Source organism: Chrysemys picta, chromosome 11, assembly GCF_011386835.1.
Source record: "Chrysemys picta bellii isolate R12L10 chromosome 11, ASM1138683v2, whole genome shotgun sequence".
NCBI classification, from domain to species: Eukaryota; Metazoa; Chordata; order Testudines; family Emydidae; genus Chrysemys; species Chrysemys picta.
In genome coordinates this window covers 2286339-2313390 of record NC_088801.1, presented here as the reverse complement: position 1 = coordinate 2313390, position 27052 = coordinate 2286339, and the positions used below count along the sequence as shown (strand labels likewise).

General features: G+C 59.1%; 1 protein-coding gene and 1 non-coding gene across 2 annotated transcripts; both read right to left on the bottom strand.

Annotated features, from left to right (window-relative positions):
- Nucleotides 1-8001: 8001 nt before the first annotated feature.
- FEV (FEV transcription factor, ETS family member) lies at nt 8002-20135 on the bottom strand. The gene is made up of 3 exons (XM_005314143.5): nt 19931-20135; nt 19424-19498; nt 8002-8558 (listed from the first exon to the last, which is right to left on the bottom strand). The coding sequence occupies exons 1-3, from the start codon at nt 19980-19982 to the stop codon at nt 8047-8049; spliced, it is 639 nt and encodes a 212-aa protein (XP_005314200.3). The 5' UTR covers nt 19983-20135; the 3' UTR covers nt 8002-8046.
- On the bottom strand, nt 15293-15397 carry LOC112061231 (U6 spliceosomal RNA). Its single transcript, XR_002890151.1, has one exon. It is a non-coding gene; the product is annotated as a U6 spliceosomal RNA (small nuclear RNA).
- Nucleotides 20136-27052: the final 6917 nt, after the last annotated feature.

Below are 27052 nucleotides of genomic sequence, written 5' to 3'. Positions count from 1 at the left end.
GCGATTAAAAAAATTAATTGTGGTTAATCGCACTGTTAAGCAATAAAAGAATACCATTTATTTAATATTTTTGGATATTTTCTACATTTTCAAATCTATTGATTTCAATTACAACGCAGATTACAAAGTGTACAGTGCTCACTTTATATTTGTATTACAAATATTTGCACTCTAAAAAAACCAAAGAAATAGTATTTTTCCATTCACCTAATACAAGTACTGTCGTGCAATCGCTTTATCATGAAAGTTGAACTTACAAATGTAGAATTATGTACAAAAAATAACTGTCAAAAATAAAACATTGTAAAACTTTAGAGCCTACAAGTCCACTCAGTCCTTTTTCTTGGTCAGCCAATCGCTAAGAGAAACAAGTCTGTTTACATTTTCAGGAGATAATGCCGCCCGCTTCTTGTTTACAATGTCACCTGAAAGTGAGAACAGGTGTTTGCATGGCACTGTTGTAGCTGGCGTTGCAAGTATTTATGTGCCAGATGCACTAAGGAGTCGTATGTCCCTTCATGCTTCAACCACCATTCCAGAGGACATGCATCCATGCAGATGATGGATTCTGCTTGATAACAATCCAAAACAGTGCATGTTCATTTTCATCATCTGAGTCAGATGCCACCAGCAGAAGGTTGATTTTCTTTTTTGGTGGTTTGGGTTCTGTAGTTTCTGCATCTGCGTGTTGCTCTTTTAAGACTTCTGAAAGCTCCACACCTCGTCCCTCTCAGATTTTGGAAGGCACCTCAGATTCTTCAACCTTGGGTCCAGTGCTGTAGCTATCTTTAGAAATCTCACATTGGTACCTTCTTTGCGTTTGTCAAATCTGCAGTGAAAGTGTTCTTAAAACAAACAACATGTGCTGGGTCGTCTTCCTGGACTACCATGTCACAAAATGTATTGGAGAACGCAGGTAAAACAATGGAGCAGGAGACATAATTCTCCTCCAAGGAGTTCAGTCACAAATTTAATTAAAGCATTTTTTTAAACAAGCATCACCAGCATGGAAGCACGTCCTCTGGAATGGTGGCCGAAGCATGAAGGGGCATATGAATATTTAGCGCATCTGGCACATAAATACCTTGCAATGCCGGCTACAAAAGTGCCATGCGAATGCCTGGTCTCTTTTCAGGTGACATTGTAAACAAGACGCGGGCAGCATTATCTCCCATAAATGTTAAACAAGCTTGTTTGTCTTAGCGATTGGCTGAACAAGAAGTAGGACTGAGTGGACTTGTAGGCTCTAAAGTTTTACATTGTTTTGTTTTTGAGTGCAGTTATGTGACAAAATAAATCTACATTTCTAAGTTGCATTTTCACGACAAAGCGATTGCATTACAGTACTTGTATGAGGTGAACTGAAAAATACTATTTCTTTGGTTTGTAACGTTTACGATTCAAATATTTGAAATCAAAAGTAATATAAAATGAGCACTGTACACTTTGTATTCTGCGTTGTAATTGAAATCAATAGATTTGAAAATGTAGAAAAACATCCAAAAACATTTAATACATTTCAATTGATATTCTCTTGTTTAACAGTGTGATTAAAACTGCGATTAATCATGATGAATTGTTTTAAACCGTGATTAATTTTTTTGAGTTAATCACGTGAGTTAACTGCAATTAATCGACAGCCCTAGTTTGAACCCACTGCCTCTTATCCTGCCCCCTGTGGCAATAGAGAACAACTTTTCTCCATCGTTTTTTGTGGCAGCCTTTCAAGTATTTGAAGACAGCTATCATGTCCCCTCCCCCTGCAATCTCCTCTTTTCCAAACTGAACATGCCCAGTTCCTTCAGAAGAGAGCAACCCCCAAACCACAGGCCAGGATCACAGGGTGGTGAAGTGTGGGGCGTGGGAGCTAGGGGGCTGGGCAGTCCTAGGCCCGCCTGCTCCAGAGCTGGGGGTGCTCAGCAGGGCCGCCCGGGGGGGGGGGGGCGACAAGTGGGGCAATCCCGCTGCTCCAATCCCGGGATCCCGAGGCATGTTCTCAGGGGACCCCCCGGCCGAGTGCTGGAGCCGGCTGGGTGCAGCACTGGCCCTGCAGCCTCCACAGCAATTGAACACCCCCCAAAAGGTGTGCGACTTCTAGCTAAGTCCCTCAGGGCCAGGCACTTGCTGGGACACTGTTACCCCCCCCCCCCCATGACCCTCCACTTTGTTCAGTCTGTCGACTTTATGCCCTTGATAATTCGGCATTGTCACAGAGTATTGGGGGACTCAGGGCCCTGCACCCCCGGCCTCCTGCGATTCACCATGACTCTCAGCCAGCCAGTAAAGCAGAAGGTTTATTTGGATGACAGGAATACAGTCCAAGACAGGTCTTGCAGGCACAGACAACAGGATACCTCTCAGTTAGGTCCAGCTTGGGGTCCCAGGGCATCCCAGCCCACCCCCCTTTGGGGGGTCAGAGCCATCTCTGCCTCCCAGCCATCTCTCCAGCCTGCTTCCAGCACTCTGCCTTCAGCGACCCCTCCCACAGCCTTTGTTCAGTTTCCCCGGGCCCCGGAGTCACCTGGCCTCCAACCCCCTCCTGGGTTCTCATGTTACATGCTCAGGTATGTTCCCTCGGGCAGACTCCCATCCCCCGATGCAGACCATCCTAGCCACACTCCCCTGTCAGCATTCACACACCCCAGCAAGAACAGGCCCAGTTCGTCACAGGCATGTGGAGCGCGCAGCGCCGCGCAGACAAGACAATCAAACATCCTGAACGCAATGGCCTGCGCCCGGTCGCCCTTCTGGGGTCCCGCAGGCAGGGTCCTCTGCCCCCTGCCTGCCCTGCCCCTCTGGCAGCCCCCCTCCCCCATCTTAATCTGCTGCAAAATGGCTCTATCCTGCAGTCCCAAGTCCTGCTGGGGTCACCTGCTTCTTTTGTTCCTTTCCCATTGTTCCCAGCCCTCGCCCCCTTCAGACAGGAGGGGGAAGCGTCTTCTCCCTGGCAGAGCAAACCTCTTGTCCCCAGGCGTTTCACTCTGCCTGGACGATCAGCTGAGCGCCGATCACGTCCTGTTGTCGCTGGCCTGGCAGAGACCTAACACAGACCTGGATCCGCTTTGCGTGACGCAGCCTTTTCATGAGACCCTTTCACAGCGTCAGCCACAACTCCGACGTGGTGCCGGCAGCGGCCCCAGGGCGTCGTGAGTGGGCGCGTGGTCCCGGCAGCGGCCCCGGCGCGTCGCGAGTGGGCGCGTGGTGCCGGCAGCGGCCCCAGGGCGTCGCGAGTGGGCGCGTGGTGCCGGCAGCGGCCCCGGCGCGTCGCGAGTGGGCGCGTGGTCCCGGCAGCGGCCCCGGCTCGTCGCGAGTGGGCGCTTTCTTTCGGAGTTAGCAGCTGGAACCAGCTATGGAGAATGCACGGCCCAAGCTGGGATTTCCAGGGGCACCTGCGCTTAGCACGGGCAACACTATGATTGACCTGGGAACTGTGTATATTTCACCTCTCGATCCAGCTACCGTGGTTTACCTGCGGGCAGGTGAGCCGCCCGAGGGCCTGCTCAGTGGTGGGATTTCCCTGCGAACAGGCGACTGCACCGTCTCTTCTGTTAGCCCCGTGACTCACTGATGCCCCCTCCCTTGCAGGCCAGGTGGTCGTTCACACCTCTGCAATACAGGCGTGCGATGCTACCAGCGTGCACACGCACTCTGCTCTGGTGCACATGGCCGTGGAGACCGAGGCCTGAGCACGTCTGTCCACGTGATCGATAGCCAAGAAGCCACGAGTTGCGTGCACAGCTGGGGAGGGGCTGAAGGATACCTTGGAGCGCTGACAGGAACCCTACCAGGGAGGGAACGGGATCACAGGCCAGGGACCAGGCCCCAGCAGAGACACGTGTCGGAGGCCAGGCCCTGCTCCGGCAGGACGGAGCCGAGCAGAGTGGGGAGAAGCGGTGTCGCGCCTGTAACAATCTGGGTGCAGGCAGGAGGCCCATTCCTGGTCTGGTGTAGACTCAGCTGGGGATGCTTGGGGCAGGGGGACACCTTGTGGCAGGACCTTGTATTGCAGCCAGGAGCAAAGCTACCTGTACCGCTGGTCTATGAAAGGGTCTGTCTGTGTGTCCTTGGACAGGGCCTACTTGCGCCCTCAGGCGTGTACACGGCGCCCCCTGAAGCCAGGGGCGCTTGCTCCCGTGGGTCTGAAGCCTGTGGTGCATGCACAGACATACACAATTATAGTCACCTGCAGCAGGCTCATGGATTTGCTTAGTGTGCATGAAAGGATGAGGGTTAATGCCCTTCTCCAAAGCCAGCGGCAGGAGCGCCCCGTTAGCGTCTCTGCTAGAGGCCGGTGTTTTGTAGCAGAGGGACAGACGTTCTGTCCCCATCTGAACCCTACAGTCATTGCGGCTGGCATCTAAACTTGCTTCCCAGTACAGCACTCCGAAGAGGCTAGACAACCACAGCGTTAGGGGGCAGGGAACGCCAGACCCGAGCGAGGCCGTGTCGCCCCAGACATGACACTCAAGGGCAGGTGTAGCTGGGGGGCGGGGGTTGCGGCTCAGTAAAGAGCCTAGGGCAAGTAGCAGCCAGAGGCAGCCAGCTGCCGGAAAGCGCTACAGGATCAGAGCCTTAGACAGCCCCCAGGATTGCTCCCGCACGTGGCTGAGGGCGTCGTCTCGCGCGGGAGCTGGGTGCACCGCACAGTGCTCTGTGAATGGCCGGAGCCCGGAGCGTGCAGACCCACAGCTGCGGGGCCCATATGCTCTGGGGAGCAGTTAGCAAGGACTTTCTGGGGGGCTTTCATAGCATGGGGAGCGGGCTGGGAGCATCTCTCTGTCACCTCTGCCTGCTACAGGATGGAATCAGAGCTGCTCAGCTGTGTGTCATAGACCTCGTATTGCTCATAGCCTAGGGAGAGTCCCCTATCGGTTTGTTGGTCTGGGGCAGGGCTTGTGGAGCAGGAGGCCCTGGCCGGTTCCATGCCTGCCATTTTGGTGGTGGTCCTAGTGACTGTGGTTTCACAGCATAACAGTGGTCATGAGTGTGAATCCCCCCAGGGGAATTCTGCACCACTGCGCAATGCAGAATGTGCACAGACATTAATATTGTGCGCACAGAATCCCGCCCGCCCCTCCGCCGAGAAATGGGCACAGAGCTGCTGGATGCCACTAGGGGGCCACTAGACTTGGCAGAGCCCAGCTGGCAATTAGGAGACACTGTGCGGGGGTGGGGTGGGGCGGGGCGTGGAGGGGGCAGGACGGGGGGGAAGCTGGAGGTCTCCCAGGGGCTACAGTTGCCGGCCCGCCCTGAAGGAAGGAGGCAGTGCGCAGGAAACGCCATGCAAGCCTGGGACCCGGGATCAGGCTGTTTCTCTCTCTGGATCCCTGGGTTCTGGGGGGTAGGGGTGTGAGTGTCTGGGCTGGGGGGGGCCCACAGCTAGGCTCTGGGGGGCGGGGGTGCTGGTGTCTGGCCAGGGGGGCCCTGGCGGGGAAGGGGGCAGAGAATCAGGAATTGGGTTGTCGTAGGGGTTTCTTTAACACTCTACTCCTGGGGGAATGTGTGTGTGAGTCTGTGTTGTTACAGATGTACTTGCTGACAGGTGTTTTGAAATAAATTACCAAAATAACTGAAACTGGTGTGATTATATAGTGTTATTTTGACAAATAAAATATGCAGAATTATGCAGAATGATAAACTCTTGTGCGCAGAATTTGTAATGTTTGGGCGCAGAATTCCCGCTGGAGTCGACTCGGCTCCAGAGCGTCCACCTTTCCACTCGGCCCTGTCTTCATTCCCCGTTTTAAACTAGGCACCCAGCTCTGGAGGGCAGGCCTGGGGGTGGGCTGGACCCGCCTCTCCAGAGTCCAGTCCCGCAGGATTGTGGTGTTGGCTCCAAGTGGCACCTTCCTGGCCCCGTTTCCTCTCCCCACCCGCAGCCTCCAAAGGAAATACCACTCCAGCCACTGCACTGATGCATTCACAGACTGAGCCTCGGCGTTAAAGTAACTCTCCAGTTTATTGAACGTGCCAGCACCACTCGTACACCCCACATCCTGTCCCCCCACGTGTATTGAGCCCCGTGTAATCCAGTGGAGGGGCTGGTCTGCCCTTCGACCGTTCCATCCTCCTCCTCACTGCACTAACATCCTGCCACATGGCCAGTCCGCTTATATCTGCAGGGAGGAAGCCCGAGCTGCCACCCTGAATCCTAGGGCTCCCCAGCCCAGACACTGATCAGAATCCCCCCCACATGCAGCAGGGAGCCCCCCAGCCCAGCAGGGCTCAGAGCGAGCCATTCATACCATCAGCCAAAGCTGCAGCAGGGGCGCAGTGTTTACTAGATGCGACTGTTTCTGGGGGAGAGCAGCGAAGTCATGCCGCATGCAGCCAAGTGCCAGAGACCAGTGGGCTACTGAAATCCCGGCAGAGCCCACTGAGCCCAGGGCCCACTGAGGCCTCCAGCCCGGCCCACGTCATTCCAGCTGCTCTCGTCTCATTACACGAGAGACGGCCCCGACTCCCCACGTCCTCCCGGTCCCTTCCAACCCCCCGGCGCCCGTCTGCCCAGAGCAGCCTGTGTGTGAGCCCATCGCCTCCACCCCACCCACTGGAGGCTGAACTGCGGCCAGTTTGCTGCAGTGAAACCAGGGATTGGACCCGACCCAAGGACTTTATCAGACCAACGGACCCACCTAGCCTGGTACCCCACCCCCCCTCCCCCCACTGCCCTGGATCAGAGCAATAGGCCCATCTACCTCGGTACCTCCTCCCTGCCCTAAATGAGACCAGGGGCCCATCTAGCCTGGTATCCCGCCTCTGACGGTGCCCCAGACCAGCAGCTTCAGAGTCAGGCACGACTCCTCTGACAGGCATTAACCTGCCCCCGGCGGGGGAGGGGGATTTCCTCCTGAGCCCAGGGCCTGGCTCGTGTGCTGATGCATGAGGGTTGGCGTTTGAGCAAGACTCTCCCGGCAGCCCACGGCAGACGGAGGGGCTGGACTGGAGAGAGGCTGGGCCCCACGGCAGACGGAGGGGCTGGGCTGGAGAGAGGCTGGGCCCCCACGGCAGACGGAGGGGCTGGGCTGGAGAGCGGCTGGGCCCCACGGCAGACGGAGGGGCGGGGCTGGAGAGAGGCTGGGCCCCACGGCAGACGGAGGGGCTGGGCTGGAGAGAGGCTGGGCCCCACGGCAGACGGAGGGGCTGGGCTGGAGAGAGGCTGGGCCCCACGGCAGACGGAGGGGCGGGGCTGGAGAGAGGCTGGGCCCCCACGGCAGACGGAGGGGCGGGGCTGGAGAGAGGCTGGGCCCCACGGCAGACGGAGGGGCTGGGCTGGAGAGAGGCTGGGCCCCACGGCAGACGGAGGGGCGGGGCTGGAGAGAGGCTGGGCCCCCACGGCAGACGGAGGGGCGGGGCTGGAGAGAGGCTGGGCCCCACGGCAGACGGAGGGGCGGGGCTGGAGAGCGGCTGGGACCCACGGCAGACGGAGGGGCTGGGCTGGAGAGAGGCTGGGCCCCACGGCAGACAGAGGGGCTGGACTAGAGAGAGGCGGGGCCCCACGGCAGACGGAGGGGCGGGGCTGGAGAGAGGCTGGGCCCCCACGGCAGACGGAGGGGCTGGGCTGGAGAGAGGCGGGGCCCCACGGCAGACGGAGGGGCTGGGCTGGAGAGCGGCTGGGCCCCACGGCAGACGGAGGGACGGGGCTGGAGAGAGGCGGGGCCCCACGGCAGACGGAGGGGCGGGGCTGCAGAGAGGCTCAGCCTGGGACCCCCAGTGACCCGCAGCCTGGCGACCCCGGCCACAAGCTGCCCCTTCCCCACCAGCCCCAGATGCTGCCCTGGGAGAACCTCACCCTCTGGGCATGGCTGGCATTGCCAGCAGGGCGCTGGCTTGGCCTAATTGCCTTCTGGACTCAGAGGGGATGAGGGTGAGGTGGGCAGGGAGACGGACCCATCTCTTACGGGGTCCAGCCACCTACTCAGAAAAGCCCCCTCTCCCTCCAAGGGCCACGAGGAAGAGGGGGTCCCTTGAAGGGGAACCCACAGGCAAACCCACCCCCACCCCCGTTGTGCACACCACCCCCCACCTGGCACGCCCCGGCGGGCTCTAATGGTAGTGGTTATTCATGTTGTTGATGTGGGAGGCGGCCATGGCGCTGAAGGGGGCGGAGGGCTGCAGGCCGTGGCCGGGGTAGAGGGTGGGGGCGGACCCCGGCCAGTAGGAGAAGCTGGTGGGCGTCACCCCCGAGGCCATGAGGTTGAGTTTGGAGATGCCCGAGAAGGGCAGGGGCGCCAGGTTGCCCTGGAACTTGTAGAGGGCGTGGTCGGGGGCGGCGGGCTGGCAGACCTGCGCCAGGCCCTGGAAGTCGAACTTGTAGGCGTAACGCTTCCCGTGCACCTTGGTCATGATGTTCTTGTCGTAGTAGTAGCGCAGGGCCCGGCTCAGCTTGTCGTAGTTCATGTTGGGTTTGCTCTTGCGCTCGCCCCAGCGCCGGGCCACCTCGTCCGGGTCGATCAGCTTGAACTCCCCGTTGGTGCCCTCCCAGGCGATGCAGTTCAGGTTGGCGCGGTCCGACAGGAGCTCCAGGAGGAACTGCCACAGCTGGATCTGCCCGCTGCCTGCGAGGCCAAGGGGCAGGCGGTTAGCGTGACTGCGCCCGGCGGGGGGGGTCCGAGCCTGTAACCTGGCGCGTCGCCCCTGGGGCAGACGGACATGGGTCCTCACGGGGCTATGCCCAGCCCTGGCTCTTCACCCAGCCCCTCCACAGCCCCGGGGTCCCATCCATCCCTGGCAACTGCCACATGGGGGCCAGAGCGGGAGCCCCCAGGGAACCACACTGATCATTAATTTCCATAGCAGGGCTGGGGGCAGGGGCTGGCACTGGACAAGTCCCGCCCCCCTTTCTCCCCCCACCTGAAGGTCTGGAGAGCTTCCCCGAGAGCAGCGCGTTGTGGGGACGCCCCAGCCATGCCCAGCCCAGGAGTTACAGGCACGGGCTTGGAAGGTGATCGCCCGCGCGCCCGAGAAGCCCCAGAGCCGCCGCTCCCTGGTGCTGCCCGATGTGGGTCCTGTGGAGGGAGGGGTTCACCCGCTTTGTGTGATGAAGGGGGGTAGTTTCTTGTTTTTCCTTGTTTCCTAGGGGGGATTTTCTTGGGTTTCCTATGGTTTGCATGCAGAGGGGGTGGGACTCAGTGTCCCTGGGTGTTGCTGATTTAACGAGGTGAGGGGAGAGGGAGTTTGTGGTTACAGAGGATCAGATAGGGACCTTGGGACCGCAGCCGATGGCCTGGAGAATGAAGACCCCAGCAACTGGTGACCTGGCGACCCGGAGACCCAGCTCAGAGTCACAGCCGGTTCTGGCCAGTGGGAGGATAAGGGGCTGCAAAAAGAGGAGAGGAGGTCTGGGCGACCCGGTTTACGACCCTGTTTCCCTGGAGAGAAGACAATGGACAGAGGCGGGGCCTGGGGCCGGTGATCTCAGATGCTCAGCTGGGAGCAGGGGGGCTCTGGGCTGGAGAGGGGGAGCAGGCAGAGCCCAGGGAGACTGGGGTGTGCTGGGCTGAGGGAGGCCAGGCCTGAGGGTCAGAGAGTTTCCTGTGCTGGGTTCAACTCTCAATAAACCCTCCTGTGTTATGCTGGCTGAGAGTCGCTCTGGGCTAGAGAACAGGGTTGCATCGTTCCCTTCGTGGGGGTGGAGGCCCCGGGGATCCGGAGCGAGGGGACTCCCTGAGGGGGCCCACGGGAGAGACAGACGTGCTATGGCTCAGGGAGGTGCGGCTCCAGGAGGTAGAGGGGCCTGACCCCGGGAGCGAGTGGACCCCCGAGAAGGGCTGTCTCACTGAAAGGGGCACCCCCCCACGGACCGCACGGGGCCAAGAGTGGCCATGACCTGTGAGTCCATGACACCTGCCTGTTCCAAGTCACTGTGCCCGGTAACTGGGGCCGTCTGGCAGCGGGGTTAGTGCCCTGTGTGGACAGGTCCCAGAGAAACACGTCCAGCCCATAACCAGCAGTGTGCTGCCCCCAAGTGGAGGAAACCAGCAATGCCACAAATATTATTGGAGAGACAGGGCGGGAGAGGAGATCTCCTTTGTTGGAGCAGCTTGTGGTGGGGATGTGATGTGTTCGAGCCGCAGGGAGCCCTTAATGCAGGTGGAACAGAGTGTTTAGCGCACGTAGTTAGCACATGTTGTACGGGCCCATTGAATTGTCTCCTTAGAATAGGTACGGCAACCCCCATCTTTTCATGTGCCATGTATCTATCTCTGCCTACTGTATGTTCCACTCCAGGCATCTGATGAAGTGGGTTCTAGCCCACGAAAGCTTATGCCCAGATAACTGTGTTAGTCTCTAAGGTGCCACAAGGATCCTCGTTGTTTCTGCTGATACAGACTAACACGGCGACCCTCTGAAACCATTCAATGGGGCGTGGCTGGTTAAGAGCTGTGCAGTCAAAACCGGGGGGCTGCTGGGTGACAGACTGTTGTAATGAGCCATAAATCCAGGGTCTCTGCTCAGTCCGGGATTTTTAGAGTCTAGCAGAGTGATGAACTGAAGCTCACCGGCTCTGTCTTTTTCAAGCGTTGTGCAGGTTCCCTCTGAGGACCAGGACGGAGCGGGGGTCAGACATGGAGTGATCACGGTGGTGTTCCCCCGCAGGTGACGGGGTGGTTTTGTCTTGGATCATTTTCCTGTGTGAGTTCATTCGAGAGCACAGGGGTTGTCTGGTTTCACCCACCTCACTGTTCTGGGGGCACTGGCTGAGACACACCACATGTTGGAAGGGGCGTGTGTGGGACCACGGATCTCGAAAGGCGGGGTGTGCTGGGTGTTGATCATTGTATGACACCCTGTCACTCGCGGGTGAACACGTTTCACAGCGCGATCGCTCTGTGTCTGGACAGAGACACTGGATTTATGGCTCATTACAACAGACTCTAACCCCCTCTGCTTGTCCTATGACTGCAAAGGTGTTAACCAGCCCCTCCGCCTTGACTGGGCCCTTACAACACATGCTAACTACATGCGCTAAACACGCAGTTCCTTTGTGTCTAGCTGACACTGGGAGAGCCTTTCCCAGCCCTGCGAGCGCCCTGTGCGGCTGGGAAGCTCCTCTCTGTCCCCAGCAGGAGTGGGTCCCTCCAATAGAAGATTTCACCTGCCCCGCTGTGTTTCTCTAACACCCTGGGACCAACGGAGCTACAAGGAACGCTGCAGACAACAAATACTATTAACATTTCTATGGGGGCCGCGCTGAGCCCCCAGCCGCACGCCCTGCCCCCGGTCAGTGCTGTACAAACACGTAGTGCGAGTCCTGCCCCCAGAGCCTGCAAAAAACTCAGCAACAAGAGGGGCTGCGTTGGGGGGCGGAGGGAAAGGAGGTCAAACACCGCAGGAGACGTGACTCTGTTTTTACTGCAGAGTCACATACATCAACAAAACAGCCCCCGTAACATCCCTCTGGGTGCTGTGTGTGTGTAACATACCTGTGTGTGCCCGAGTGTGTGACATACCTGTGTGGTGCTGTGTGTAACATACATGTGTGTGCCCGAGTGTGTGACATATCTGTGTGGTGCTGTGTGTGTGTAAAATACCTGTGTGTGCCTGAGTGTGTGACATACCTGTGTGGTGCTGTGTGTAACATACATGTGTCTGCCCTTGAGTGTGTGACATACCTGTGTGGTGCTGTGTGTAACATACCTGTGTGTGCCCGAGTGTGTGACAAGCCAATGTGTGTGTAACATGCCCATGTGCGCGTAACATACTTGTGTGGTGGTGTGTGTGTGTGTGTGTAACATGCCCATGTGATGCTCTGTGTGTGTGTAACATGCCCATGTGCATGCAACATACCCATGTGGTGCTGCATGTGTGTAAAATACCCGTATGTGCCCATGAGTATGTAACATGCCCATGTGTGTGTAACATACCTGTGTGGTGTTCTGTGTGTGTGTGTAACATACCCATGTGGTGCTGTATGTGTGTATAACATACCTGTGTATGCCCATGAGTGTGTAGCATGCCCATGTGCATGTAACATATCCGTGTGGTGTTGTGTGTGTGTAACATACCCATGTGGTGCTGTGTGTGCAACATACCTGTCTGTGCCCGTGAGTGTGTAACATGCTCATGTGAGTGTAACATACCCATGTGGTGCTGCGTGTGAGCACAATGCACCCAGGTGCCCGTTTCTGTGTGCGCCGCTCCCTCTGAGACTGCGGCCTCCCACCACAGCAAGTCCCCGCCAGGCCGATGACCCAGCACCCAGCAAGGGGACGCTGGAGATCGCAGGAGACAGGGCCTCCCAGGAGCTGGGCCTCACCTGGGGGCTCCCAAACGTTTTACTTGGGAGACCTGCCAACCACATTTCGTCTTTTTGTGACCCCCCACTCAGGGTTCTAGCGGGGGGGGGAGGGGCAAAATCTGAGGCCAGCGTCCTCCTCCTCGCCGTGCCAAGGGGACACCCTCTGCCCCAGCACCACCCCCGCATGCTGGCCCAGCGCCGAGGGCAGGCGCTGGCGGGCTGGAGAGTTAGCGTGCCCCTCACTCACCCTGCAGTGGTGGCTCTGTCCCGGGGCTAGGCCCAGCTCCCCGCTCCAGGCCTTGCGACCTGATGGGGAACCAGGCCCAGCCCTGCAGGACAGCAGCTGCCACTATGGGGTGAGTGCAGGGCGGGCTCGCTCTCCAACATCTCCCCTTCCCCCAGGGCTTCCCCTCTGCACCGGGCCTGCGACCATCTGGAGCCTTCAGCGAACCACCGCTTGGGAAACTCTGGCCTAGACTGTGGAACTCCCTGCCACAAGACAGAAGAGACACCGGGCTTCAAAGTGAATCTTCTCCCTGTGCCTTAGCTTCCCCTCAGTCAGCTCTTCACATAGAGACATCCAGTGTACCCCCGACACACGGCCACCCCCGACGTGCCCTATAAACCGAACTACCTGTAAGCTAACCACCTCTTTTCTCCTGCCAGCGGGGAAGGAAGAGAGAGAGACAGTGATTGTTATTTCTACCCGAAACACTCGGGAAGGGTCAGGCACTGCCAGACAGTAACAGACAAACAGAGGCTAAATTCCAATGGAATTCAATGGCGATCTTGTCTGAGTCTGGACTGAGCAAAAGTGATAAAGGGTCTGAGGACTGGGCATGTGTGTGTGTGAGAGAGAGGGGGGGGGGGGAGAGAAATGGACGTGTGTGGCTGTGTGCATGTGATGTGTGTGTGTGTGTGTGTGCATGTGATGGGTGTGTGTGTGTGTGATAGAGTGTGCATGTGCATGTGCCATGTTTTGTGAGAGAGATGGATGTGAGTGATTGTTGTGTGCGATGGATGTGTGTGTGTACATGTGATGTGTGTGTGTGATGGATGTGTGTGTGATGGATGTGTGTGTGTGTACATGTGATGTGTGTGTGTGATGGATGTGTGTGTGTGACATGGGAGGTGTGTGTGCATGCAATCTGTGTGTGTACATGTGATGTGTATATGTGATGGATGTGTGTGTGTGCGTGTGTGATGGATGTGTGTGTGACATGGGTGTGTGTGTGTGCATGTGCTGTGTGTGTGACATGTGTGTGTGTGTGTGCATGTGATGTGTGTGTGACATGGGTGTGTGTGTGTGCATGTGATCTGTGTGTGTACATGTGATGTGTGTATATGATGGATGTGTGTGTGTGCGTGTGTGATGGATGTGTGTGTGACATGGGGGTGTGTGTGTGCATGTGATGTCTAAGGCACCCAGCTGGGTGGCCAGCCAGTGCACACGCATGTCTCGGTGTGGGAGCTGGGTTTGAAAGCGTCTCCTCCGGGAACTGGGCACCGGTTGTGCTAGTCTCACCTGCAGCCAGGGGGCGCTGGTTTGACTGGAGAGCCCCCGGCTGCCTGGAGAGCTTTGCACTCAGCTCCTGGGGCAGGCGCCCTGATAGTCAGCCCTCCATGGCTAGCAAGCAGAGCCGGCTGAGGGGCGAGTTGACCCAGTTCCGAAAAGAACCAGCCAGCCCCTGAGCAGGTCCCTGTCCCGTATCCCGCCACCAGCCTGCCTGCCCTCTAGCCACAGTGCTTAGGCCCCACAGCAGAGCACTGGCTCACGCAGACCCAAAGCAGACAGCTGGGCACAGGCACTCGCTTGCCTTCGGCTGCCACAAGCCAAGGCAATTGCTGAGGAAGGACTTCTCTTCCCATGGTGGGCAGGAGCCGGGAAAGGAGTGGGAGCGGGAGTGGGGGGAGGGTGGCAGAAAGGCCAGTGCAGTTCAGCCTCCCAGCCCCACGGATTCCCCCCCCCCAGCCCCACACACTGCCCCCTTGTTGGAGATTGTTCACCGCTGCACCCAGAACCCCTGCACACCCCAGCATGGACGGGTTCCCCCCCCACACACACAGTTTACTGAAGCTGGTGGGACAATATACAACCGTCCCACCAGCAGAGATCCCTGGTTCCCCATTGACCTCGGCCAGTTCCTGGTGCATTTAACGTATGCCCCATCGATACGGCATAGAGCGCACACCTTACCAAAGTCAGTGTCTGTTCCAGGTATGCAGTTACCTCTGTCAGCCAAACTTGCTATCTCAGCAAAGTCTGAAATCAGGTTTGTTTGACAAGACCTATGTTGGCCTCATTCATTATATTCCTGTCCTTTATGTCTTTACCAGCTGAATCCCATGGGAGTTTTTCCATTGTTCTGCCCAGTGCTGAGGTCAGATTAACGAGCCTATGGTTACCTGGGTCATCCCTCTTGCCCTTTTCAAATATTGGCACAACATCAGCACTTTTCCTGTCTTCTGGTATTTCCCTTGTGTTCCAAAATTTATTAAAAATTAAGACGAGCAGGACAGAAATCTCCTTAGCCAACTCTTTTAAGACTCTTGGGTGCAAGTTATCTGGTCCTGTTGATTTAAAACTATTTAGCCCTAGTAGATGTTGTTTAACATCCTCCTGAGTTACTAATGGACTGGAAAGTACTTCATCTTCCTCATGTGATACAAGTACATCAGCCTGCTTCTTTCCAAATATAGAACATAAATATTTATTGAACACTTCTGCCCTTTCTGCATCATTAACAATTTCACCATCTCTATCTAGCAACGAGCCTGTACCATTCCTAGTATTTCTTTTGTTTATAGTATACTCTAAAAACTCCTTAATTTCCTGCCAGCCATGGATTTTTCCCTGATGTCTTCGGCTTCCTTTATCAATTTTCTACACTTCACTACTTCTAATTTATATCAATTGCAATCTATTTCCTCTTTTCCCCATTTGTTAGTATGGCCTTTTTTTTATTTCCAACTGCTGCCTTCACCTCACCACTGAACCAGGATGAGCTTTAAGTCAAAGTTGTCCTTTCGCAATTGTGGAACCGTGGCTTTTTGGCCATGGAACGCTTCACAAATTTGCGTGTCATCCTTGCACAGGGGCCATGCTAATCTTCTCTGTAGTGTTCCAATTTTAGTATATGTGGCCACCGAGTAAACTCTTCTTAAAGAGCTCCCAATTTTCACCTACGTTCGTCTCTCTCAAATTTTCCTCCAAGTCAATGTCACTGATTTTTTCCTCAGCTTTGGGAATCAGCCCTTTCGAAGCAGCAGGAATATCTGTGACTGGTTGGGATTGTCCTCTGTTCCCCCCCCCCCCCCCCCATTGGTTTCCTAAGAGTCGGGGTACCACTAATAATAGCGCAGATGATGTTTTCCCTTTCTCAATTTCATCCCATAACTCCCAGTTCAGCCCCCAGTGCCCTAAATAACCCCCCTCCTTCCCCAAAGTTTGCACCCTTCAGCTCCTTGCAGACAGTGACCCCTTAGTCGTGTCCTAGCCAAGCCAGAGCCAGGTCCTGTGACGTGCTCTGGGTTTGTCAATATCTTCCTGGTAATGCGCTGCCCAGAACAGGATGTGGTGTTACCGGCCCACCAGTGTTAGCAGCACTTGGGGCCTGGCGCAGAGCAAACCACGCCAGCCCGTGTTTTCAAACGCTTGCTCTGAGTGTTCAAACTGTTGGCTGGCCCAGGGGCCCCGTCTGTGCCCCCAGTGCTGCCTGTCTGGGGTTAGCACGGGGGCCGATGCGTGGGAATTTAACCCCTGCTATGCCCCCGGCCTAGGGTGCAATGGGTCTGCGCATTAGGGTGACCAGACAGCAAGTGTGAAAAATCGGGACGGGGATGGGGGGTAATAGGAGCCTATATAAGAAAAAGACCCAAAAATCGGGACTGTCCCTATAAAATCGGGACATCTGGTCACCCTACTGCGCATGTAGCCACGCACTCCGCTGGGATGGCCGATACGAGGGTGTGCCATTCTGGAACGCGGGCTCCTCAGACCAGAACATTGTGGGGGGCACGGGACAGGCACGGGCCAGAGTGGATCAGACGGGGGTCCATCTAGCCCAGTGTCCTGTCACCCATAGGATACCCTGGTTATTTGCTGTGATATTTGCTGTAACAGCTCTGGAGAGTCTTGTTCTCCTATGAATCATCCATGCAAACAATCCTCAAAACCCCTGCTAGCCTCCCGCTGCGCGGATATCTTGTGGCAGCGAGTTCCGCTGGCTAATGTGCGTTGTGTGAACAGCTTTCCGGGGCTGTGTTCTGAATTTGCCCCTTTCATTGACTGGCCCGTTGTCCTGGTGTCACGAGACAGGGTGAAAAGAACTCCCTGGTCCAGCCCAGGCGTGAGTCTGTATGTGTCTGGCATGGTCCTGTCCTCAAGGAAGCCAACCCCGGGGCGTCCCCTCTCGCTGCCTAGCAGATCGGTTCAGTCCGGCTGCCCGTGCACCCCCGGGAGCATCCCCTTCCTCCCAGTATCAGGGGCTGAGCCGGCCCACAGAGCCGGGCAGACTGAAAGGTCCCCCCTCCGCCCAGCCTCCCCTCCTGCAGCTCCTGTCAGCAGCCGCCGCATCCCCGCCCTGCCCCGCCGAGCCGCCCAGCCAGGGCGCTTCCCCCCGCCTGCTCTCGGTCCTCTCCCGCTGTCTCCGGGGCTGGGTTTGCATGAGCGAGGCCCTGCAGCTCCGAGCCGAGGGAATGCAGGGGGCAGGAACGCAGGGTTCTCGGGGAACCACACCCCAAAGCGCCCAGCGGGGGGAGGCTGCGGCGCCGGGCTGCGTTCAGACGAGAGCTCCTAGCCCAAGGCTGCTCCCGTTCACACCAACCCCAGGCAGTCCCGGGGAAAGCGAGGCAGGGGAGGGGGGTGCGAGAGATAGACAGCCCCGCCCTGGCCACTGCAGCTCCCTGGATAAGGCGGCCCTGAGCTCTGCCCCCGGATCATTGTACAGGGGTCGGGAGAACTTTCAAACCTGCCCGGGGGGTGGAGGCTGGCAGCTGCCTGGCTAGTGGGTTACACACATGCACCGCTGAATTCATACTTCTCCGCGGGTGCCTGGCCGGGCCCGTAGCCGGGAAAGGGAACGGGCCGGGTAACAGGGACCCTGGCCGGGCCCGGAGACAGGGGGAGGGAACGGGGGTAACAGGGGCCCTGGCCGGGCCCGGAGACAGGGGGAGGGAACGGGGGTAACAGGGGCCCTGGCCGGGCCCGGAGACAGGGGGAGGGAACGGGGGTAACAGGGACTCTGGCCGGGCCCGGAGACAGGGGGAGGGAACGGGGATAACAGGGGCCCTGGCCGGCAGAAAGGGCTGGTGAGGGTCAGACCGGGGGGTTCATAGGTCGTTTTCTGGGCACGGTAATTAGATGGTGTCTCCTCGGTGCCAGACACACCCAGATTAGGTGCCTGCTCCGTCTTTATCTGACCAGCCCCCAGAGTCCTGGGCAATTCCCCCACCCAACTCGAGAGCCTGCTGCCCCCGGCATCCAGCCTGCAGCCGCCCCGACCCCCGCCCAGCCTTGTTAGTCCGGGCGCTACAGCCTCTGGTCTCAAATCCGCCCCCCCCCCACTGCCACACCCTGACCGGTCCGTACACTTCAATAGCGCCCGATTTCATCGCGTGCCGCAAAGCGCCGTTCGGACACTGGGGCTAATGGGAACAAACCCAAAGAACCGGGTATGAACCGGGACAGAATAGCCTGGCGTGGCGTCCAGGGTCTTTGTCAGCCGCCCGCCAGCTCCTCTGGGGTTTGTTACTGCGGGGGGGTCGGGTTCGGGTTGTTCTGTCCACACCCCGTTTATACCGATCAGTGCTGGTGGCGGTGTGTTGACAATAGCCAGTGGGTCCAAGAAATGCGGTTAAACCGTTTGGAGAACATTTCAGCGGCGCGGAGTCTGTCCGCCCAGCACACACACGGACTGACCCGCGCCGGGTAGCCGCGGGGTCGGGGAGAGCGGCCGGGGCCGGTTCGCTATTGCGCCTCCGTATTCCACCCCCCGTTTCCCCTCGAGCTCCGTTTGGCGAACGCGGCGCCGGGACATTCGGCTCCCAGGACGCACAAACCAGAATTTAATCCCGAGTGAATCCACAGGCGGGAAATAATCGAGAGCCGGGCGCGAATGGCCAGATGCGGATCAGATGGAGGGCCAGGGCTCCGGTTTACAAGGGACGGTGATTTAAAGGGAGCGAGGGGACAAGAGTCTGTCCGAGGGGCAGATTTAGAGGCGGGCGGGTTTGAGGGGGTTTCTTCGGGCTCGGTTTGGTTTTAAATCGAACTCGCTCTAACGGTGTTTGTTACGTTGGACAGCTCCTTCCGCCGGGTCCTGCGATTGTGTTTATTAATCCCTGGGACTCGAGCTAACGGGCAGATCTCGTGTGAGTCCATCGGTCCCGAGTGGCCTCCAGCCTCTCCCCGCATCCCCACCTCCAAAGTTGATCCCGCACCAAACGATCACATCGAAACTCTCCTCTGGAAACCCCGAGGGCGCGTGGCTCAGACTCCGCGTTAAGCGCACGGGAGTTCGCGGCCAATTCGGATTCCAGTTCGGCCAGCCCCTTGGGCTACCCTCCCCCCAGCTCAGGCGGTGGGGTTTGGGGGTGCAGGGCGGGGCGGGAGTTTCCCTTCGTTGTTTCCAATAATCCGGCGGGGTTTGGCAGAAACTGGAGGCGCTGGGTCGGGAGGAAAATGTTGGTTTCGGGCTCCGCTCCCGCCCGGGGTTTCAAGGGAAAAACGAATTACCACACACACACACCCTCCCCGGCCCCCGAAAACAAAGCCCGCGTCTCCCAGCTGATGGGAACCCAATTCTCTGGGTCCCGGCCCCGATGCCGCGGAGCTAAATTCCGGGGTTTGAAAAGCGTCCGTCCCACCCGTGCAATTTCCCCGCGCGTGGGAGAGGGGATCCCCGTCTGTGCAGGGTCCTCCTGCTTCTTTGCTTCCCCCTTCCCCCCAAAGGGCTGGGTCGCTCTTGTCTCTCTCGTGTTTCCAGCCTGGCCCCAGCGCCGGGGCGCGGGGCGAATACCCCTGTCCTGCTCCGGCAGGGTTCCTCACCCGCCGCAGGAGCCCGAGCGGCCCGGCAGACCTAGGCTGCGCTACGGAGCGCCGTGTAAACGCTCCCAGTTGGCTCGGCCGGGCGAGGTGCGCGCGGAGGGGCCCGGCGGGAAGGACGGACGTGGCGCCCTTACCTTTCTGCACGCCGGGGCTGAGCGAGCCCCACGCCGGGCTCTTCCCCTCCTTGAACAGAGTCTCGCCAACTGGATCTGGAGCGGAGACAGAGACGCGTTCTCACGGGGCCAGCTCCCAACCCGCTCCGGAGTCGCTTTGCCGCTCCCCAGCGCCGGCTGGGCGGCTTTTAAAGCGCTGCCCGGTCCCCAGCCCCCTGCGCGCCGGCGGCCGCTTCCCCCCCGCTGGGGCTATGAAGCCAGGAAACGCGTCCAGGAAAAAGGAAATCCGATTTCCGACCGAGCCCGGGGCGCTTTAAATAGGGCTAAAAACGCCGCCGCCCGGGCGGGGAGCGGCGGCCAAGGGGAGCAAGTCGGTGCCTGGCAGGGGATGGCGGACGATGAAGCGCCATGGAGCCCGGCTGCCGGCTCGGGGAGCCGGGGGAGACGCGGGAGCGGGCGGGAAGCCCCGGGAGCCCATCCCCGTGCCCTCGGGGCGGGGGCGGGGGGAGCGGGCGGCGGGCCCCGTACCTGGCAGGTACATGTTAAGCAGCAGCGGCTGGGCTCCGGCGCCGTGTCTCATGGCAGCTCTGGGAGCGGCCCGCGGGCTGCATGGTTTATTATTGCGGCCCCGCTGAGCAGGGCGCCGCCGAGGGGGGGGGAACTGGCAGCGGGACCGGGACGGGGAGGGGGGGGGGCAGTTTCCAGGCAACTTGCGAGGGGCGCGGGGCCCGGCTGCAGCAATTTCCTCTGCAGAGCGCGCGCTGTAATTAAAGCCGCGATCCCGCTCCGGCCCCCGCCCCCCCTATCGGGCCCGCATCAGACTCTGGGCGGGCGGGCGGGCGGGTTTCTATGGAGCCGGGCGCGGGCGCCTCCTGCATTTTCCGCGTCCTTAACTCTTCGCAAACAGCCGCCCGCGGGCCAGCTGCGAGCCCGGGAGCTGGGGGGAGGGGCACGGCCCGGGCCCCGCCGCCTGCCCTGTTCCCGGACCCCCCCCCCAGGCGCGCTCACCCCCGCGCCCCCCGGCCGGGGGCTGCCCCCGCCCTGTCACACTCACCTCCTCACACTGACCTCCTCCCTGTCACACTCACTCCCACCCTGTCACACTCATCCCGTCACACTCGCCCCGCCCTGTCACACTCACCCATCACACTCATCTCGCTCTGTCACACTCGCCCCGCCCTGTCACACTCACCCCGCCGGTCACACTCACCTCCGTCACACTCACCTCCACCCTGTCACATTCACCCCATCACACTCACCCCGCCGGTCACACTCACCTCCTCACACTCACCTCCACCCTGTCACACTCACCCCGTCACACTCACCCCGCCGGTCACACTCACCCCCTCACACTCACCTCCACCCTGTCACATTCACCCCATCACACTCACCCCGCCGGTCACACTCACCCCACCGTCACACTCACCCCATCACACTCACCTCCACCCTGTCACACTCACCCCGTCACACTCGCCCCGCCCTGTCACACTCACCCCATCACACCCCCCTCGCCCTGTCACACTCGCCCCGCCCTGTGACACTGACCTCCTCCCTGTCACACTCACTCCCACCCTGTCACACTCACCCCGCCCGGTCACACTCACCTCCTCACACTCACCTCCACCCTGTCACACTCACCCCGTCACACCCACCCCGCCCGGTCACACTCACCTCCTCCCTGTCACACTCACCTCCACCCTGTCACACTCACCCCGTCACACCCACCCCGCCCGGTCACACTCACCTCCTCCCTGTCACACTCACTCCCACCCTGTCACACTCACCCCGTCACACCCACCCCGCCCGGTCACACTCACCTCCTCCCTGTCACACTCACCTCCACCCTGTCACACTCACCCCGTCACACCACCCTGCCCGCTCACACTCACCTCCGTCACACTCACCTCCACCCTGTCACACTCACCCCGCCCGCTCACACTCACCTCCGTCACACTCACCTCCACCCTGTCACACTCACCCCGTCACACCCACCTCGCCCTGTCACACTCACCTCTTCCCTGTCACACTCACTCCCACCCTGTCACACGCACCCCATCACACTCGCCCCGCCCTGTCACACTCACCTCCGTCACACTCACCTCCACCCTGTCACACTCACTCCCACCCTGTCACACTCACCCCGTCACACCCACCTCGCCCTGTCACACTCGCCCCGCCCGGTCACACTCACCTCCTCCCTGTCACACTCACTCCCACCCTGTCACACTCACCCCGTCACACCCACCCCGCCCGGTCACACTCACCTCCTCCCTGTCACACTCTCTCCCACCCTGTCACACTCACCCCGTCACACCACCCTGCCCGCTCACACTCACCTCTGTCACACTCACCTCCACCCTGTCACACTCACCCCGCCCGCTCACACTCACCTCCGTCACACTCACCTCCACCCTGTCACACTCACCCCGTCACACCCACCTCGCCCTGTCACACTCACCTCTTCCCTGTCACACTCACTCCCACCCTGTCACACGCACCCCATCACACTCGCCCCGCCCTGTCACACTCACCTCTGTCACACTCACCTCCACCATGTCACACTCACTCCCACCCTGTCACACTCACCCCGTCACACCCACCTCGCCCTGTCACACTCGCCCCGCCCAGTCACACTCACCTCCTCCCTGTCACATTCACTCCCACCCTGTCACACTCACCTCCTCCCTGTCACACTCACTCCCACCCTGTCAAACGTACCCCGTCGCACCCACCTCGCCCTGTCACACTCGCCCCGCCCTGTCACACTCACCCCGCCCTGTCACACTCACTCCCACCCTGTCACACTCACCCTGTCACACCCACCTCGCCCGGTCACACTCACCTCCTCACACTCACCTCCACCCGGTCACACTGATCTCCTCCCTGTCACACCCACCTCGCTCTGTCACACTGACCTCCTCCCTGTCACACTCACCCCTGTCACACTCATCTCACCCTGTCACACTCACCCCCATCACACTCACCCCTGCCCTGTCACACTGACCTCCTCCCTGTCACACTCACCTCCTCCCAGTCACACTCACCCCATCACACTCACCCCCGCCCTGTCACACTCACCCCATCACACTCACTCCCATCCTGTCACACTCACCCCATCACACTCACCACAGCCCTGTCACACTCACTCCTCCCTGTCACACTAAGCCCTGCCCTGTCACACTGATCACAGCCCTGTCACACTCACCTCCACATCACACTCACCCTGCCCTGTCACACTCACCTCTCCCTATCACACACACCCACATCTTCCCTGTCACACTCTCCCCTCCTGCCCTGTGACACTGATCCCTGCCCTGTTACACTCACCCCCACCCCATTACACTCACCTCACCCTCTCCCCTACCTTGTCATACTCACTTCTGCCCTGTCACACCCTCATCGTTCCTGTCACAATCAACCCACCCTGTCACACTCACATCCTCCCTGTCACACTCACCCCTCACCGTCACACTCACCCTCCTGCCCTGTCACACTCACCCCACCCTGTCACACCCACATCCTCCCTGTCACACTCACCCCTCCTGCCTTGTCATACTCACTCCTGCCCTGTCACACTCACCCCCACCTGTCAAATACACATCATTCCTGACACACTCACCCCACCCTGTCACACTCACATCCTCCCTGTCACACTCGCCCCCTCACCATCACATTCACCCCTCCTGCCCTGTCGCACTCACCCCACCCTGTCACACTTGCTTCCTCATATTCAATCTCCCACCGTGTCACACTCATTACCTCCCCATTGCTATCTCCTCTCATCATCACACTCATCCCTTCTCGGTCCTGCCCCCCAGCATCACACTCCCTGCCACTCCCATCCCTCCTTGGGGTCACGCTCCCCTGCACTCCCGCCCCCTGACTGCCACACTTACTGTTCCCGAGATCCTGGTCCATGCCCAGGGCCCACCCCTGCCTGGACGGGGCCGCCTGGATCGCAGCTCTGGACGCCATGACCCAGGAGGCCCCTCCCAGCCCTATGTCCCTATGCAGAGCCAAGGCCTGGCGGTTTGTGGCTAGCCTGCCCAACTGTGGCCTGGCTGCTGTGGTCTGCTAAGGGACTTGCAGCCACCAGAGGTTAGCCTGGGCACAGGAACACCCCCTCCTACCCAGGAACACCTTGTGCTGGGGACTGCTCCGGGAGGGGGCAGAGCTCTGTGTCTGTGTGTGTCGGGGGGTATTCCCTTGCCAGCTTTACGCGGCTATGAAACAGGGTGGCCTAAGGGTTGCACCAGTGAATCAGGCCCTGAGGGGTTAATATTGATTCAGACATTCATTTTGTTCCTATTAGGTTACAGTTTTCCCTGCCCCATCTCTGCCCCTGTCCCATTAGAGGCTTGTACCTAAAGAAACCAAACACCCACCTGAATCCGTCCCTATGGGTGTCTAGGCATCTTCACTTGTTCCAGCCCAGAGACACCCAGGCAAAGTTCATGAGAGTCTGGGCTGGATTCTCCCTGTCCTGCTCCTAGTGCAGTTATCCAACCCTGTGCAGAGAGGTGGGGGCCGAGGTGGCCGGTTTGATGGGCAGCACTTTACTCGGGCTTTGCACAGCTGTGAATCTGACTGAACGGCAGGGCAGAGGGGGAAAGGATTGACCGTTCTAATGACACCTCAGCTTTTCTTTTCAACCGCTGGAAATGAGAAAGTTTGTGCTGTTAAAGATTGAGGAAAGGAGTTAGACAAAGATTTATCCAGTTCTTTGGTACCCAAATGTGAATGATTCATTGTTGCAATTATCCCTGTCTATCAGCCAGTTCTGTCAAGAATTGTTATATTTGTGTGTAGTGTCTCTGAGTTCAGTCACTACCAGTCTGGAACAGATGCAAACCAGTGTCCACGAGGTAAAAGGCCCATATCCCATTCCCCAACCCCCTGAGCCAGTCAGAGCCCCTGACCTGGCTGGATCAGAACCAGTTCCCTAGAGGTAAAAAGCCCCATATCCCACTCTCTTCCCCCCTCTTCCCCCACATGGAATCACAGTCTTTCTTAAACAGGAGGCATTTATTAAAGAAAACAGCTATAAACTGTAGACACAAACAAACAGACTCCTACACAGCTTGAATTCCAGCGTTGTCTCCATTGTTTACCAGGGACTACACCCTCTCTGGCCCACTGTACAGCATACAGAGACCTTCAGTGGAAGGATAATAGAACTGCAAATACATATCATTATCAAGGGGACCCAGAAGGTAATACAGCTCCAAGCTATAACCTCGCCTGCCCAGACTGCTGTGCAGAAATAATGGGGGAACAGCATCTTTCCCACTCCCAGCCCCAGCCCCTAAGCTAAGTGCGCAGAACATCATCCCCATGGAACTCCAGTGGCCGGGGTGTGCACGGGGAGATGGTGCCACAAAGCTGACTTGGTAAGGCAGCCTAAATCTACCCTGCACAGCCCAGAGGCCAAGTCCCTGCCCTGACAAGCTTACAATCTAAATAGACATGATCCGGATGAGGAAGAGGATGGCAGAGGGCCTGTGTAGGTGCTCGCATAGCCTAGGGAGCTCATGGTATAAGAGTCTACGGAGTATCCCATTCCCTCGTCCCCATGAGCCATCCAAGCAGCCCCTCGGCCTGGGTGATGACTACAGTGTGGATTGGATCCATCCCTCACGCCCCTTAATCCAAGGGCGTGGGTTAGGGGTGGGTGTCCCAGGGCGGGATGTCGGAAAGGCCTGGATAATATGGTGACCACAGATCCCAGTTCGAGTTACGCGCTAACGTAAGGACAACGGGACATTCTGACCTGAATGCAGGGGGCTCAGGGGGAGATGGAAAACCATCGGCTGAAATCTGGTGATGGGGGATGTGGGATGTGATCCTCTGTGCACAGAACCATTGGCTCGCTCGCCTCCCCCCCGCCTCCTTCCATTCATACATGCAGCTTTCCCTGCCCGGCGGGTTCTCCTCGCGCGTCCCAGACTTGCTTTAGCTGCCTGAGTCCTTCTAACCAACCGCAGGCAACTGAAAACAAGCCCGACACACAGAGGGGGCGAAGAGGGATCCGCTCTGAGGACATCAGGGCAGCTCGTGGGCCAGCGACTGTGCCAGGCTCGGAGACCAGCTCCCAGATTCCCGGCCAGAGAAGATACCTGGGTCCAACCTGTATCCGAGCAGTTAGTTCTTTCTTCCCCGGAATGGCCTGTGGTGGCCAGGGCGTGGCACAAAGGAGCCGGGGCCAAGGTCAGGGGGCACCAGGCCAGCCAACCACTGAGCTCAGCTGTTGTTGAGGGAAAGGACAGGACTCACTCCACCAGGCAGCCCGCTCCCGCCATGGCCAGTGCATGGAGCCTGACTGCCCTCTCCCCCACACCTGGGCACAATGGGTGCAAAACACAGGCATCCAGGCGGGGGAGCAGCTTACACTCGTTCTGCATGGGGGTGCCAGGCCAAGGCAGGAAGCAAAGAACAGGGACTCCTGTGGGGGTGCAGGGCAGTGCTGAGCCAGGGTGCGGGGCAGCAGGTGATGGGGGGGGGGGGGGCTCCTGGGCCACTCCAGGGCAGAGATGAGCCAGGCTTTGGAGAACAGGAGGAAGATGCAAAACTGCACAAATACCTACCATGCCCAGATGCCAGGGTCCTGATCTCCCACGCCGCCTGTTTCAGCTCCTGGCCCTCCCGACAGCCTGGGGGTTGGGACGAGGGCAGGAATAACAGGGCTGGGGGTGCATGCCAGAGCTGAGACACTTCAGCCGAGCTTCTGGGGGGGGGGGGGAGATGTGGAGCTGAGCTAGCAGGGGAACTGTGGGATGGGATTGAGGGGCATTGGCAGGGCTGGGTACATGCCAGGGGGCAGTCCAGGGCTGACATAGCAGAGGGGAGGGGGAAAGGTTGGCATTGAGGGGTGTTGGCAGAGCAGTGGGGTGGGGGGATCCCAGGGCTGGGATAGCAGGGGGCTGAAGAGCAGGAGTGGAGGGGGGGTCAGCACAGCTGGGGGGGTATTTGGGCAGCACCTTCCCATACCAGTGCAGTCTCTCCGCAGTGCTGGCAGCATCTCACCGTCCCTCCGGAGCAGGAAATCCATGGCCAGAAAAAAGGGGGGGAAGCTGGTGGGTCACCTGGAGTCCCCCAGCCCCGCCGGGAAGTGTCCTGGCCCTAGAGCAGCGGAATGAGGAAAGTCCCAGCCCAACAGACTCCAACCCTCCTCTCCCAGCGCGCCAGGTCTCCAGCTCCCCTAGGAACAGCGGCGCCCTGGGGAGCAAAGGGCGAGCCGAGCCGAGCCGAGCCGAGCCGTGCCGCCTGCCGGGGCTCCACTCACCGGGCGGAGCGGGAGCCGAAGGCTGACGTGTCCCTGGCCGGCGCGGGGCCGCTCAGGTGCGCTACCTGTGCGGGCAGGGTGGGCCGCCGCGCCGGCTGTGCAGGAATGTGTTTGTGGAAGGGGAGAGGCCGCCCAGCACTTCCTTATAGGAGCGGTGGGGGCAGGGTGTGCTGGGGATGGGGAGCCGGGTTGAGCCGGCAGCTGGGGGAAGGAAGGGGGGGCTGGTTTCCCGGGGGGGGGGGGGAGGGAAGGGAGAGGGCGGGGCTGGTTTCGGGTGGAGAGGGGGCAGGTGTTGCAGGATAATTTTAGAAACCGGAATTCCCGAGCCATGGGGTTAGGGGCAGGGAGAACAGGGAGGCCCCGATCCT